At 53.7% G+C, this 14,977-nt stretch overlaps 1 protein-coding gene across 1 annotated transcript; it reads right to left on the reverse strand.

Annotated features, from left to right (window-relative positions):
• Positions 1 to 205: 205 nt before the first annotated feature.
• Positions 206 to 13,196, reverse strand: CAVIN1 (caveolae associated protein 1). Its single transcript, XM_059670216.1, has 2 exons — positions 12,543 to 13,196; positions 206 to 2,966 (listed from the first exon to the last, which is right to left on the reverse strand). The coding sequence occupies exons 1-2, from the start codon at positions 13,011 to 13,013 to the stop codon at positions 2,274 to 2,276; spliced, it is 1,164 nt and encodes a 387-aa protein (XP_059526199.1). The 5' UTR covers positions 13,014 to 13,196; the 3' UTR covers positions 206 to 2,273.
• Positions 13,197 to 14,977: the final 1,781 nt, after the last annotated feature.

Raw genomic sequence — 14,977 nt, forward strand, 5'->3', positions numbered from 1 at the left:
TAACAGCTAGACTGTGGAGCCAGGATGCCTGGCTTCCAATTCCAGCTCCACTGCTTACCAGCTATGTGACCTTAGACAAGTCACTCTGCTACTTCATCTCTAAAATGGGGGAGATAATAATGCCTCCCCCACACACCTCAGGCAAGTAAGGCAAGTTTAAACCAACAGTCTTCTCTTTTCCCCTCCCTCCCTCCCTCCCACCCTCCCTCCCTCCCTCCTTCCATGGTTCCCTCCTGTCCTCGGTAGTTCATTCTATATAACTGCCTTTGGAGAATACAGTCCAACACAGATCCTTTTAGAAAAGCAGGTTTATTGGTCGGGCTGCTCACCAGGACACAGCAATATGAGAGACTCCCCAGAGCCAGCAGGAAACTGCGTCTGCCCACAACTCAGGCCCCTTCGGCCCTCAGCACCTAGGAACCTTGTCCCAATCCCCATCCTCCCTCAGCTGACCTGTCTCCAGCATTCCCAAGACAGAAGGGATCCAAGAAAAGGGGAGGGGGAAGCAAAGCTTTGTATTGTAAAAAAGGTTTGTCCCCAGGCTCCCTCCCTCCCTCCCCCCCTTAAAGCAATTAGCTGCGATTCTAAAAAGCAGAGCAGGGAAGATAAGGCCGGGAGGAGGAATCCTTCAGCCTCTTTGTCAATCCTCACCTGAGGATATTTTCCCATTGATTTTTAGAGAGCGTGGAAGAGAGACAGAAAGACAGAGAGAAACATAAATGTGAGAGAATCACATTGATTTGTAGCCTCCTGCACAAGCCCCGACCAGGGACCTGGCTGGGGAGGAACCTGCAACCAAGGTACGTGCCCTTGACTCAAATCGAACCCGGGACCCTTCAGTCCGCAGGCCAATGCTCTATTCACTGAGCCAAACTGGCCAGGGCTTCCGGCCTCTTCTTAAGGGAACTTGTGAGCCATGCCACAAGTGACTTGCAGGGGAGGGAAGTTGTCCTTGCTTCTGACAACCCCTTTACTGGGACTTCAGTATCCTGAGGAGAACCTGGCAGCAACGACCCTCTCACCCCCAAAGATTCAGGAGAGGAACCCAAACGGGCAAGGAGGTCTTGGCGAGTCCTGCTGCTCTTACACTAGTTCTAGGGAAGGAACTTGAGAAGAATCTGCCGGGAGTCAGGCAAGGCTGGGTTGCTCCTTACACAGTCACGATACTCTCCTCACTTCCCCTCCGGCCCTGTTTGGCGGCCTGGCCATTAGCACTCTGATCTCTTTCTAGTCTGCCCTCCCTCCCCACCCGCCTCACCCCATAACTCCCAGCTCTCCACTGCCTGGTGCTGTCCCCTTCTGGGACCCTAATTTTCTGGGCTTTGAAAAATGGACTGCTCCTGGGGAACCACCCAGATCCCAGTTGAGGAATGAGGTGAGGCTTACTTCTCTATTTGGATCATCGCTTTCTAATCATCCTTCCTTATCCTGAAATGGTCCTGCCGTCTTCTGAGAACCCCAGTAAGATAGGATTCTTGTCCCGTGTTTCTCATGCTGCAAATGAGGCAAATGCTCCTCTCTTCAGCCATTTCCACCTTCTACTATTTCCTATTCTCCTTCCCAAAGCCATAGCCACGAGTTCCTGTGTGCAGATGCATCAACATGTTAGTGTGCCCACCTCCACCCCTGCTCCCCCAGGGCTCTGCTGGGCTCCAGCCTTTTTCATGTTGGGACCCTTTGCAGACTGCCAGACCTTCATCCAGGCTCATGGCTCACTCTGCCCTCACTCCTTCACAGCCCACGTCCTCCCAAAAGCTGCTCTCAAGTCCTTCCAGTATGGGCCCTCCCACGTGGGCAAAGGTCTCCTTGGGGATTCACTCTTTGCTCTTATGTTAATTTCGGCTTTGAAGCCTCCAGGGGTCAGGATAAGAAAGAAGAGCTCAGTGAGCAGGAATGACAGCAGCTGGGTGTGTGAGGGGGCGGTAGGGGGAAGGCAGACTGCCCCATTGGGGGCCGACTATGCAAAGGGTAGGATCCCCAACTTGCACAGCCAGCACATGGGTCACTGCCCTTTCCATTCCCACCCAGACGATGCCCCAATGGGGGCTGTTCTCTGTGGGGGCTGCCTCCCGCTCCCATCTCAGTGACAGTTGTAAGACTTGGAAGGTGCTTTCTGGAGGGGAAGGTGTTCTCAATTTAGAAATACGTCAGCCCGGCTTGGGGCCGAGAAAGAATGCGAAAGAGAAAGTTCAAGAGGGAAAGAAATCAGGGTGGGGGCAGGAAGGGCGGGGGGCGGGGGGGAGGGCCTCCGGGCGGAGCCCCACGCGTCCCACTCAGTCGCTGTCGCTCTTGTCCACCAGCACGGCGTCCGACTCCTCGGTGATCTCCAGCAGCGTGTGCACGTCGGGGCTGCTCCCGCGCAGCAGGTCGAGGGCCTCGCCCCTCTCGGCGCCGCCCTCCTCGTCGTCGTTGCCCACCTCCACCATCTCGGTGGCCTTCAGCACCTCCACCTCGCCCTCGCGGATCTTCTTGACGTGGAAGGTGAAGGGTGGCACCTTGTAGACGGCCGTCTTGGAGCGCGCGTAGACCACGTGGTCCGGGGTGAAGGACTTGCGCAGCTTGTCGCGGGAGGTCTTGAGCTTCTCCCGGCGCTCGGTGGGGACCAGGCGCGTGCCCAGCTTGTTCATGCGCTTCTCCAGTGTGTGCCGCGTCTTCTCCAGGTTCTCCTTGGTCTTGATGCGGGTCTTCTCCAGGTTCTCCCGGGTCCGCACCTTGGTCTTCTCCATCTTCTCCTTGGAGAAGGCCTTCTTGAAGTCGTCCACGCGCCGCATGCCGCTGCGCTTGATGCGCTCCGCGCGCGACTCCTCGATGACCTCCTCCACCTCCACCGCCTCGTCCGAGGACAGCTCGATCGCCGCGTCCTCCTCGGGCTGCTCGCCCAGCTCGTCGCCCTCCTTCTCCGGCATTGTCTCTGACTCTTTCAGCGACTTACTGATGCTCAGTTTGGCCGGGAGTTTCACTTCATCCTATCGGGAGAGCAGAGGGGAAGAGATGAGTGGGGCTGAGCGGGGACTTGGGGAGGGAGGCGCTGGGTGAACCCGAGGCAGGGTGGCGGGGGTCCTGGAGCGTGCGTGGTACCCCTGCCATCGACCTGGACTTGTTTGGTTTGGCATTGTATCCCCAGAGCCTGGCCTCGTTTGCACCCCAGAAATGTGTCGAATGGATGATAGGGCAAGGAGGGAAAAGAGCTTCGGATCGGAGATTGGCGTGTAGTGTCATTGCTTTTCGGTTAAAAATCTCTGCGGCCCCCCAACTCTGTCCTAGTACCTATGTTCACCCTTCTTATACAATAAACCACGCCTTGCCATGTGAACACAACTGAACTTTGGAAATGGACAGAGCGCCCTCTGGTGCACTAAGTCACACATTGCCCGAGCCAGGCCTAAAAGCAAAGGGGTTTGAGAACTGTTTCTTCAGGTTGAGGGTTCAGAGAGGGGAGATGAACACACAGCCAATATCAGGCTGCCCCCACGTAAGGTAGCTTGAAGGCAAGGTCAAGGGAGTGCGTTTTCCAGATTTCAAATAATTTCAGAACAAGTCTTAGGGGAGAAGGCCCATGTCCTAACCCCCCACCCCCACCCCCTTGACCTCCTCATATGTTTGGCTCCACCAGTGCATTTTTCCCCCATGTGGAAATTCAGGGAAGAAAGAAGAAACAGTTGGCTGGCAGCCAAGGGCATGTTTTCCCCCCAGCACGTATCTCTCTTCTGGTCTGACTTCCCTGCTTTGGAATGGAAGAGAGGGATTACTTTTCCATTTTTGCTTTTCCCTCCAGATTGGAGCTCAAGTAGGATGGGGGTCCCACATTCCCTGAGACCCTGAAGTTCAGAGCCAGTTATTCCCTTTTCCTCTCGGAGGACCTAGCATCAGCACTGTCTTCCATTCTGGAAAGATTTTCCAAGATCCTGACTCTGGGCCAACGTTTCACAATCCCAGGATCACACCAGAAGGCGTGGGAGGCTGAGCATAGAAAGGGAAAGGAGGCATAACCCAGAACATAAACAGTGTCTCCTCTTTGGTGCAGACTCTCTAGACTAGAGACTTTAGACAAAGGAATGAGAGTATTTCTAGAGGGTTTTCTGAAGATCGTTTCCCAGAATTGTAAGAAAATCCCAACTGAGAAAAATGAGGCAACATGAGCTGAGCCCTCTCAGAAACACACAAACACATACATTGGCCACCTGGTATCTCTGCACCACCTGCTACAGACATTCCTTCCCCAGCTCTCAACCTCTTTCCTTTTCCCTCTCATCCAAATCCCCCCAGGTTTCCTGGTTTCCACTGAAAACTAGGAACACCCCTCCCAACTTCCTTCCCTCCCTGTCAATAGCATTAGCAGGGACAACTAGGGAATGCTGGCTCCACCTCTTCTCCCAAACTGGGCACCAGCTCTTCTGGGCATCAAGCTACCTCAAGCTCTCATTACTTGACTACACCTCCCAGCAGGCAAGATGACCTGGGCACCGGGAATGCTGGGACTTGTAGTCTCTACTTGCCATAGCTGGCTTAGTACTGTTATGGGCATCCTACTTTATTTTGCTCATCCCTCTGCCTTTTCCCACTTACAGAGGCATTGAAGGGGTGTTTTCCATGCTCTGAGTATAGGAGGGTCCCAACCTCTCAGCATTCCTTTAGTTCCAGTTGTAGTCCTTGGGTCTCCTTTAACTATTAGTTCTCCCTGTCTACTACTGAGTCCTCTCTTTCACAGCATTTTAGGCCTCTCTAGGATCTAACTCTCCACGGCCTCTTCATCTATCTCCACCCAGAATTTACCTGCAGTCTTGTATCCAAAAAAAATTTCATTTCTGATCTCTCCTTTACAGCCTCCCAGAATAAAAACCCACATGCGTGACACCAAAGGGTGGAGGTTAACCCCTCCTTTCACTAAGCTCAGACAATGTGGATGGGCTCAGAAGGATTAAGAGTGATGGGCGGGGAATAGTCAGGAAACGGTCCCAGCTGCTGGAAAACAAATCCACATTGTCTCCCTGCCCCACTCCCAGCATTCCTGATTCCCCCCGCCCCACCCCACCCCCTAAAGGCTGAGCTGGCTGGTTTTCCTGGCCTCTGGCTTCCTAGATAAAGGTCTTTGCCAACTGAGCTTGGAAGTGAACAGGGCTGGGGAGAGAGTTGCAGACTTCTTGTAGCCAATCCCATCTTCCTAGTACCTGATGAAAGGGCTCAAATACAACACCAGGGAGCAATCCCAGTGAGGGGAGGTTTATTTCTGGATTTGGGGGCATCTCTCCCAGTACCTGGGAATATAAGCACATTCATTGTAGGTTTCCCCCAGAATGATGGCTTCCACCAGAGGAGCTGCCCTTCTTGGTAGAAGGCAGGAGGTACTAGGGTAAGAAACAACTTGACCCAAATTCCTGAACAACCAGTAGGCTGGTTCTGGAGAGGGTATACCGCCATGACTTTAGCTTTTCCCCTCCATTAATGGATTTTCTCTTTTCTTCCCCTTTCCAAGCCAGGTTTCCTCTATGACTCATAGCCTTGGAGTGCTATCTTGGGCCCACCCAATCTGCCTGTTGCTACAACAACCATAAACACAATCCAAAAGCCCCTCCCCCCCACCCTGGGGACACAGGCCAGGCAACCTTGTCCCACCCCTACTTCCCTGGCACAGCTCCTGAACTAAAGGAGGGGCCTTAGGGGGTGGCAAGGAGGGAAGGCTCCACTTGTTCTGTTTTCAGGTTTTTTTATTAAACAAAACCACCACTCCCAACAGGCTTGGTTTCCAGAGTTACCTTTAATGACCAGGTCTGAACAAAAGCATGCACAGCTTCCTCCGCCCCCCACCAAACACACACAGCTCCCCAACCCAGGAAGGCACCAGTCCAGGATGAATTTAGAGGAGCCCCAGAGAAGCTTCCAGCCCCTCCCACACCACTCCCCAACCCTGCTGTATAAACTTAAGATCCTCTGGCTTAGGAAGAAAGTATAATTTAATTGAGCACCTAATATGTGTCTGGTCCTTGGCCAGGCACTTCACATTTGTCAGGGAGAAGGGGTAATGTCATAAGAGCTTTTCTTGATTTAGAGTGAACCAGCTCTGTCCCCAACTACTGTCTGGGAATGGCCAGAGAAGACTTTGGGAAGATAATTCGGAGACCTAGGATCTGTTCAGAGAGGGTGTTAGAAGAAGGCGCAGACTGGGGAAGAGGTGAAGGAAAGGCCAGGTCTTTAAAATTCAGGCACTCTGCTTTAGACTGCCAAGACAAGGGAGTGAGAGAAACCGAAGTCAGAGGGTCCTTCTTTTCTGCCACAGTGTGATATTGTCAGCAGGAGTGATATTGTCCCCAAGAAGATGGAAATTGATTCTTGGGGATTGAGGGGAGATTTTAGATATTGTAATGGTTTGAGGTGCTCCAAAGAGCCCCAGTACATAAACAGATATATAGTATAACTGTAAGATTAAAATGTCATGGGGGAGGGGACAATTGGGGGGGAAACGTCTAAAAGGACTCCTCAGGGGGATGATTATGAAAAAGAAAAAACGTTGGGAAAAACTGTGCTATAGGGAGGCCAGAAGAGCCAAGCCAGAGCCAGTTAAAATGTACCCCCTTCCGGCCTCTCCGAGTTGGCAGCTTTTGAGTGCCCCGCCCAAGGCAGGATCTGGCAAACATAAGGGATCTCTTTGCAAAACATTTTTTTTTAACTGGAAAAAATAAGTGTAAATGTTTTCTCCAGCTACATGGGGGCGGGGGGGCGGGGAGGGGGTGGAGAAGGCACAGAACAGACCCCAGGCCTGGGCCTCACGAGGGCTCTCTTTAAAGAGGCTTTGAGCCAAACTGGCCTGGCCCTGAGGAGGAGGCAGAAGGGGTATGGGAAGGGAGAATCTGAAGCCATGGCTCATTTTCATGCAATGTCATGCAGGGCAGCATTGGGTGCAGCTCAAGTATGGTGCCTGGAGTGTCACTATGAAGAAAGAAACCAAGAAGGAGAGGAGGGCCCCTTCCCTTCACCTCCCACCCCATTGCACACACCACATTCGCCTGAACTCTGCCTAATGCAAGAGCTTTTCCTAATACCCATCACCCACCCAAGATGGAGCAGTGGCTTGGATGAGGCCGACCATCCCACACTGACCACGGCTAAGTGGTGAGCTGATGGTGGACTATAGTGACACCCCATGCCCACAGCCCCATGGGGCCCAGGAGACCCTAAGCGCCCCCACCGGCTGTCGGCTCCTTTGGGGTGGGCAGAGGCTCAGGATCTGGGTAATAGGGCAGTGCCCTAGGCGTCTGGTCAAAGGGTGGGAGCTCAGGTACTGTATCAGGCTTCAGGTCAAAGGGCTCAGTCTCAGGCAGAAGGTCAAAAGGCACGATCTTGGGTGTGACCAGGTCAGAGGGTGCATTCAGCTTCTTCTTGGGCTAAGATGAGGAAAAGGGGTTTAAACAGAGTTTGGAACGGGTGTGGAGAGGGTTGAGAGAAAGGCCTTGGTGAGCATGCAGAGTTGGGAAGGGTGAGTAGGGTGGGGAAGGGAGTACACAATGGATTAGGATGGAAAGAAACCACATTTTAAATGCTTCATCAAGAGGGCCCTGGGGCTGATGGGGTGGAACAAATCCAGACCCATGAATTAATAAACACAATTTAAACGGAACCCCCTCCCTTCTTCCCTCTAGAATCTTCCCCAGCCCTGTCCTTGGCCTCCTACCTTCTGTCCCTACCAGGTTGGAGGGAAAGAGGCTGCTGGGAGTAGGAGCTTTCTAAGAGGCCAGTTGTTGGATTCTAACTGGGGAGGCTCCAATGAGTAAAAGAGAAGGCGAACAACTTCACTGTCTTCAGAGCCAGACACTGCTGATTCCAGTTCTCCTTATTCCCCTGGGCAGGGCGGGCACAGGGTGCCGCCCCGGACAAGGAGAGGGAGGGGCATGGAAGAGGGACATCCTGACTATTTCCTTTTGGCCATGTCCTTACCTCCTGCCTCTCTTGTCACCCTTCCCGCCACCCATGCTTGGGCTACCAAGATGCACAGAGAAATTAGGATTAAAAAAAAGAAGCTATTTTTATGACAGGTGGGCCTACATTCTGGGGTACCCAGCGGCAGCTCCCAATTCTCCCTCCTGAAGGGTTGAGCCACCACTTTTTCTTTGGACAATCAGGAGAAGTCAGGGGAAAGGGACCGTTGGGGTCACTACAGTCTCCGGTGACAACAGAGCTGAGTGATGGCCTGCAGCCACAAAAACACAAGGCAGCAGGTGCCAACCTGCCCTGTGGGGTGCAGGGAGAAGGCTGGAGTGGCAGGGAGACTGAGGAGACAGATGCAGGGGCCGTGCCAGGAGACACCCACACTGGCCAGAGAGCTCCAGGAAGCTTATACCTGCTCTTCTCCCGCCTCCCACTCCCACCATCACTGGGCCAGGTGATCACACCTTGCCTCTTCTTCAGCACTGTGAGGCTGAGCAGCTAAAGGCCACCAACCTTAGCCACTGTTAGCCACCACTGCACACACAAACACACAAAGCAGCCGCAGTGCCCGGACTGTTAAGCTAGCTCCCTCAGAGAACGAAGGAGCCAGAACTAACCCTCTGTTAGGGCTACCCTCCACTCCGGTTTCTGCTGCAGAGGCCAGGGATGGAAGGAGGAGGTGGGGAGCAGAAAGTGTAGCAGAAGGGGGGTACACCTGGGTTCTGGTTTCAGCTTTGACCCCCCCCAATCACTCGAGTGACAATAGGCAAGTGACTTCCCCTTTCTGGGCCTCAGCTTCCTCCGCTACAAAAGGAAGAAACTGCAGTTGATTATCTCTGAAGCATCTTCCAGCTCAAAAAATCTCTCATGACAAGACAATGAACACTCACTATGGTATGATTTTTTAAAATAGAACAAGCCACCACTCATCTCTGAGGTTGCTTGCTTAGCAACAATAATCCTTCTCCTTGCCCTCCCAGTTGCCCACCCTGTGCCATCTCCCCCACTTCTTGACTCTGACCTTTACAATGGTCAGACTTTATTAAAAAAAAAAAAAATTAGAGCAAGGAGCATGATTTTCTTTAGTCTTAGAAATACCCCTAAAAGTGCCCTCCCTGCTTTCGATCCAGTGACCAGGAAAAACAACCCAAACCTCGGTTTTTTGGAGGAAAATGATGATAAGCAGTCTCTCCATGGCCACTAGGCTTAGAAGGACCAGAACCCCAAGTTGGGAATATTGTTTACAAAGTTTTGGGGTTCTGGCCCGGCCCATGTGGCTCAGTAGTTGAGCATTGACCCATGCACCAAGAGGTCGCCAATTGGATTCCTGGTCATGGCACATGCCTGGGTTGCAGGCTTTATCCCCAGCGGGGGGCGTGCAGGAGGCAGCCAATCAATGTTGATGTTTCTCTCTCATCAATGTTTCTAGATCTCGTTCCCTCTCCCTTCCTCTCTCTCTAAAATCAATAAAAACATTTAAAAAACTGTTTTGGGTTCCGGAACAAAGTAACCTTGATTTGCCTTGGGCCCAGGAAGAAGCTATAGGTTGGGTTAGGATTTGGGCAGAAGTCACCAAGCCCTCATTCCAGCCTAGGTGTCCTCCCCTTTAATGCCCATGATCTGCTTGATCCTTTAAATGCTTCCTTGTCTTAACCTCAAGCACTTGGAGCAGGTCTGAGGGGTCCATGTGTAAGTCACTAACTGCCTCATCAAAACTGCTCCAAAAAACATTTATTCCCTTTCTGGGTTCCAAAAGAACTCTAATAATATCCAAATTATTGTCTCAGAGAATTGGCTCTTTAATGATCACAGCTCCCCCTGTTTGCATGGTGCCCACGATCTGCCTGATCCTCCCAGCAGTTCTCAATCCACTGACCCCAAACTACTAGTAGAATTCACTTCTTTCATTCGCTAACTGTTGCCTAGCTAGGATGGGATGCCAAACTGCCACTTTTTGTTTCAGTGCAGACAGGGGATTGCCTGTAGAGAGGGGCTGAATTGTATGTGTGTTGTGTACACAAATGCAAACTTAACCTGTGATGTCATCATCAAACTTAATAGTTCCCTGAATCTAGGGTGGGGCCAGGCAAGGGACTCCCTCCTTTATCCCCCAGGAAGGAGGTGTGAGAGGCCAGATGACCTGATCCCACAGCTGGGACCGTCCCACCCTTTCAGGCTTCCCTCCACCCTGCCCCCCTTGCCATATCTTCACCTCCCTAGGTCGGCAGTGGGGAATACTGAATCTCCTCCTGTTCCCACGCTGGAGAACTCACAGGATCCTGGGAGGCCTTTCTCCAAACCAAGCATCCTACCCCAACAGCCTGATTTTACCATAAATGTTGCCGCCCCCTATCTTCCCTATTAGGTCTGCCAAGGCGCAGAGCTATTTTTACCTCATTCTCTTCCCAGGCCTGCAGACCTCTGGGAGGAGTAGCCTCTGCCTTCCTCCAGCATGGGAGTACCCCACCCGCTCGCCCCCACCTAGAACATCTGTTCTACAGCTCAGGGAAGTTCTGCTTCCCTGAGCCCCACCCTATTGCTGGAATCTTTTCCTTATCTCTCAGCTCCTCTCAGAATGGGGACCACTTTAGTTCTTAGTTATTTCCCCTGACATTTAGGGGGCTCGAGGTGCTCAGCTTAAGCTATTCCTGCTACTCAACTCTCTGTTTCCCGCTGGCCCTGGGTTAGTACAGATGCAGTCAAAGCCACCCTGAGACACACAATATACAGCCACAGATCCCTGCCAACTGCTGAGAGGGGGTAACAGAGGGATGCTACTGGTCTCTGCAAGGACGTCTTTCTCCCTCCATACCCATCCTCTCAGAATCTCCATCTTTAACATAGGAAGGTTTATGCCAACCAAGAATTTCCCCAAGTTCTACAGCCCAGGCTATTTAAAGTGAGAAGGGTCACCTATTCAGCCCTCCACCTAAACCTAAAGCTGGCGGGCTTCTCTGTCTTGTTCTCTGTCCCTTGAAGCTCCTCAGTGCTATGTAGATCTCTTTAAAAATCACACACACACACACACACACACACACACACACACACACACACACATTCTGCTCCCTCCAAACAGTTAGATCAAATGGAAACAACTCTGAGCAAGCATTTTCTATCAGATAGTGCTGTTTGGGGAGAAGCAAAGCTTTTTAAAGGTCAAGTGCCTATTGGGAGGAGTCCCCGGGCAGGGGGGTAGGGGTGCCACTTCTGCCTCTGTCCTACCACCCCCTCCTCAGATAAGTGCCAGCTCACCCATCTCCCAGCTGCTCCAAACAGTGTCTGCAAACTGCTTGTCCCAATCTGCATCTTTCTTAGCTCCTTCCAGTGAGACCAACCCTAGGACCCCATGGCATCCCAGATGGTCACTCAGAAGCCAGGTGACCAGGCCCCAGAGTCCTCAGTGAAAACAAAGCTCCCTGACAGGGGTCTCCTCACCTAGGGAGTGTGGGAAATCTAGTCTTCCTTTCCTTTCCACTCCCTTTGATAGAATTGCCCCTCCTCTCCCCCACCCCTCACCCCCCATGATCTCACCTCCTTGAGGGAGCGGAGAGGAGGTGAGGCTGGGCACATTCGCACCCAAGCAAAGATCACCAAGCCCTCAGCGGAGGCCCACCTTAATGGGATTTAGGAGGGGGGGTAGAAGGGGCAGGTTTATTTGGGGTTAAGATACTAAAAACTACATTTTCATCCTGACCGGAGGAATGGGGAGAGAGGTGCACTGGCAGCCGCCAGCGGCCTGGGCGGAGCCTGGGGCGCGCCAGCCTCCTGCAGCCAGCGCGCCCGCTCCCCCGCCGCCCCCGCAGGTATGCGAGGTGATTCACGGCGCCCAGGCCGCCGGACCCGCGGGGGCTGTCCGCTCCCGCCACCGGCCCCTCCCGCCCTCCCCCACCCGCCCCCGCTCCAGCCTGCCTGCGTCCAGCGGGCCCGGGATGCGGGCGCGCCGCGGCTAGGGTGTCCCCAGGGACCTGAAAGTGCAGGGAAGCCAGGGGCAGGTAGCACCGGGGGGACCGGGTAGGCCGCCAGAGCTGGGGCGGGGGCGCGGGGTCCGCGGGGCGGTGCAGGCTGTGGCGGCCTCGCCTGGCGCAGCCCCCGCCGGTGCGTGCCTGGGCCCTGAATCACCCGCTATATCGGGCGGGCAGCGCCTGAGGCCCCAGACTCGGGCCGCGCCGCCAGTGTCCGTTTACAGCGGGTCCCCAAAGCCGCCAGGCACCCACGGCTTCCCCCCAACTTCCTCGGCGCAGAAAGGCTGCTGACCGAGCCCACTTAGGAGCTGTCTGCCGGAGGCCGGAGGCCGTGTCCCCGAGGCCAGCCCCCTAACTCTGTTCCACTGTGTGTTTGACACGGGAGGGAGGGAGCTTGGTGAGGAGATGCGGGGTACAGAGTGCGCCCCTCTGCTGCTCCAGGAATCCGCTGCTCACCCCACCCCACCCCACCCCACCCCACCCCACCCCACCCCAGCTGCGCTCGTCCGCAGGAGGGTTGGTCCCGGGGCCCGGACAGGCTAGCGGACAGGCTGGCGGGGAAGAGCCGCGCTGCGCCGCGGGCAGGTCCCCCACCCCCAGCCCCGACCTGAGACCGCGGGCCGGGCACGGAGTTGTGGGCAGGTCCGCCCGCCAGCTCACCTGGTAGATCATAACTTTAAAGTTGCGGCGTCGCAGCAGCTCGGCCTCGTTGACCTCCAGCTTCTTGATCTGGCCGGCCTGGCGCTCCAGGCTGCCGCGCACGGTCTTCACGTTGACGCTGACCTTGCGCACCTTCTCCAGCAGCTTGCTCACCGTGTTGCTGGTGGTGGCGTGCGCCTTGCCCAGCTTGCTCAGCTCGCCCTGGATGCTCTGCACGGCACCCTCCATCTCCGCCTGCCGCTCCTCCAGCTGGGCTTGGGTCAGCTGGATCTGGTCGACGGCGCCGATGATTTTGTCCAGAAGGCTCAGTACCAGCACGCCGTTCACCTGGTCCGACTTGATCAGCTCCTCGGAGCCGGCCCCCGACGGCTCCTCGGCCGCAGGCGCCTGCATGAGGGAGGACGCCGGGTCCTCGGCGTCAGGGTACCCGGAAAGCGGCTGTTCGATGATATGGAGCTGGGTGTCCTCCATGGCTACCCGGAGCCGTGCGGGGCCGGCCGGGTGGAGCTGAAGCTGGAGTAGGAGACCGGGAGAGGAGGAAGAGCGGGAGGGGGGAGGAGAGCGAGAGCGATCGGAGAGCGGAGGAAACTCTAGCCACGTCCGTGCGCCCCGGGACTGTGGCCAGAACTGTGGGGCGGGGGATCTCTGAGCTCCCCCGCTCCCACGCCAAACCCGGGAGTCTCGTCGCCCATTGGCTGGACCCGTCCCAGAAAAGGAGGGACGGGGCAGAAGGGAAAACCGATGATGGGGGGGGGGGGGCAACCAAGGGAGACCCAGGAGCCGCGCGCCCCACCCTTCCCAGGATGGTTGGAATAGTTGGAGCGGAGACTAGGGCCGCCTCTGGCAGCGGAGGCGGTAGGAGCGGGACTGGGGCAGAGGAATGTTAGCTGGAGAGGAAACGGTCCTAGATTGTTGCTCACTTTTCCCTCTCTTTCTGCTCACCTGCAAGCCTACCTCAGCCTTTTAAGTTCTAGAGCGGGAAGTCAAGTGGAACACGAGCTCCTGAAGTTCTATGCGAAAGGTTGTGTCGGTCTGTGCCCAGTTTTTGAAAGGGAAAGTTATCCACAGTCTTTGCGAAGAAGCCTCTAACTACCCCACCCCTCGTTACCAACCGCTGCTCTAAAAGCTTGAGGGGTTGTTTGGGAAAGGAAGGGAGAGGGAACTTAAGTTAGGGTCGCAGTGGTGGTGAGGGGCTGCAAAGCTTCTCCAGGTTCCTCTTAGGATTATCCTAACAGAATAGGATTAAAGCAGGCAATAAAGTAAAAAGTAAAGCCCTTACCCACTTCTAAACTTTCCCTAAACTTCAGCTTTCCCTGTGTTCATCCCTGCCCCAGAGACCTAGCTGACACTAATCTCAGAGCAGGATCTAGGAATGCCCCCTTCTTTCTAGATCCTAGATGCCAGTGCTTAGCAATCAGAGATCTTCAGTTCCCACCTCCTCATTTGACAGAACAAACACGTGGGAAAGGCAAGTGACCTGCCCGAGGTCCTGCAGGTTGGCATTGGCTTGGCACTTAAACCAGGTCCCTGGCCTCCTCTCACACTTTCTACCTTTCATCAGTACAGGGTGGGCACACGAGGCCATCCGCATGTGCTGGTTTTGAGCCTGTGGGCCTGAAGATTAATTACTGACATACTTTCAACCATAGTGAGTACCAAGGAGCAGCACCAAGGAGGACCCTGAGCTCAGAAGTCCAGGGAAAGAGAGGCTGCCCAGGCAAACCCCAGTTTGCTCTCTAGCACAGCCCTGGGGCTGTGAGTTTGCTGGAGCAGCACCAGCCCCCTTTCCCCCAGAAAAGCTGCAACCCTTTTCCCTAGTTAGGAAACCAAGCTTGGGTTTCCCCAGCTGGATAGATGATGGTCTTGGCAAAAGATCTATGCTAGTCTGGCATGCATTATCATTAGGACGAGTGAAAAACTGCTTGGTGGAACCCAGGGCTCCATCAACCCAGTTGGAGAGTCCTCCAACCCAGAAAGGAGCTGGAGAGCTCACTGTCTGGGATAGTCTGGGATAGTCCCAATGAATAGTTCCCCCAATGATTCAGTAGATGTTTTCTCAGAAACAAATGGCTATCTTGTTTGTGATTCAAGTAGAATATATAATTTTACATATAAAATTATAACTGGTATATAAAATCATAGCTGGTATATAAAATTATCCATAATATATAAAATCATATATATATATGATCTGAAAGATTACCCATTTATTTTAGAATTTAAAAGAAAATGTATTTTGGCAGTTTAAGTTGTTCCATTGAGGATTGATAAGATTTCTAGAAAAAAGAAGAGTGACAGTAGAGAATTTTACTGGGCCTTCATAAGGTTCTTACATTTTTTAATTGGTTAGATTATTTCCATAGGTAGCATCCAAGATACAAATTGTGAGTAGCAACCAAAAATATAGTGAAAAGAGGTTTTCTTTCTATCACTGT

Source organism: Myotis daubentonii, chromosome 16 (genome assembly GCF_963259705.1).
Source record: "Myotis daubentonii chromosome 16, mMyoDau2.1, whole genome shotgun sequence".
NCBI classification, from domain to species: Eukaryota; Metazoa; Chordata; class Mammalia; order Chiroptera; family Vespertilionidae; genus Myotis; species Myotis daubentonii.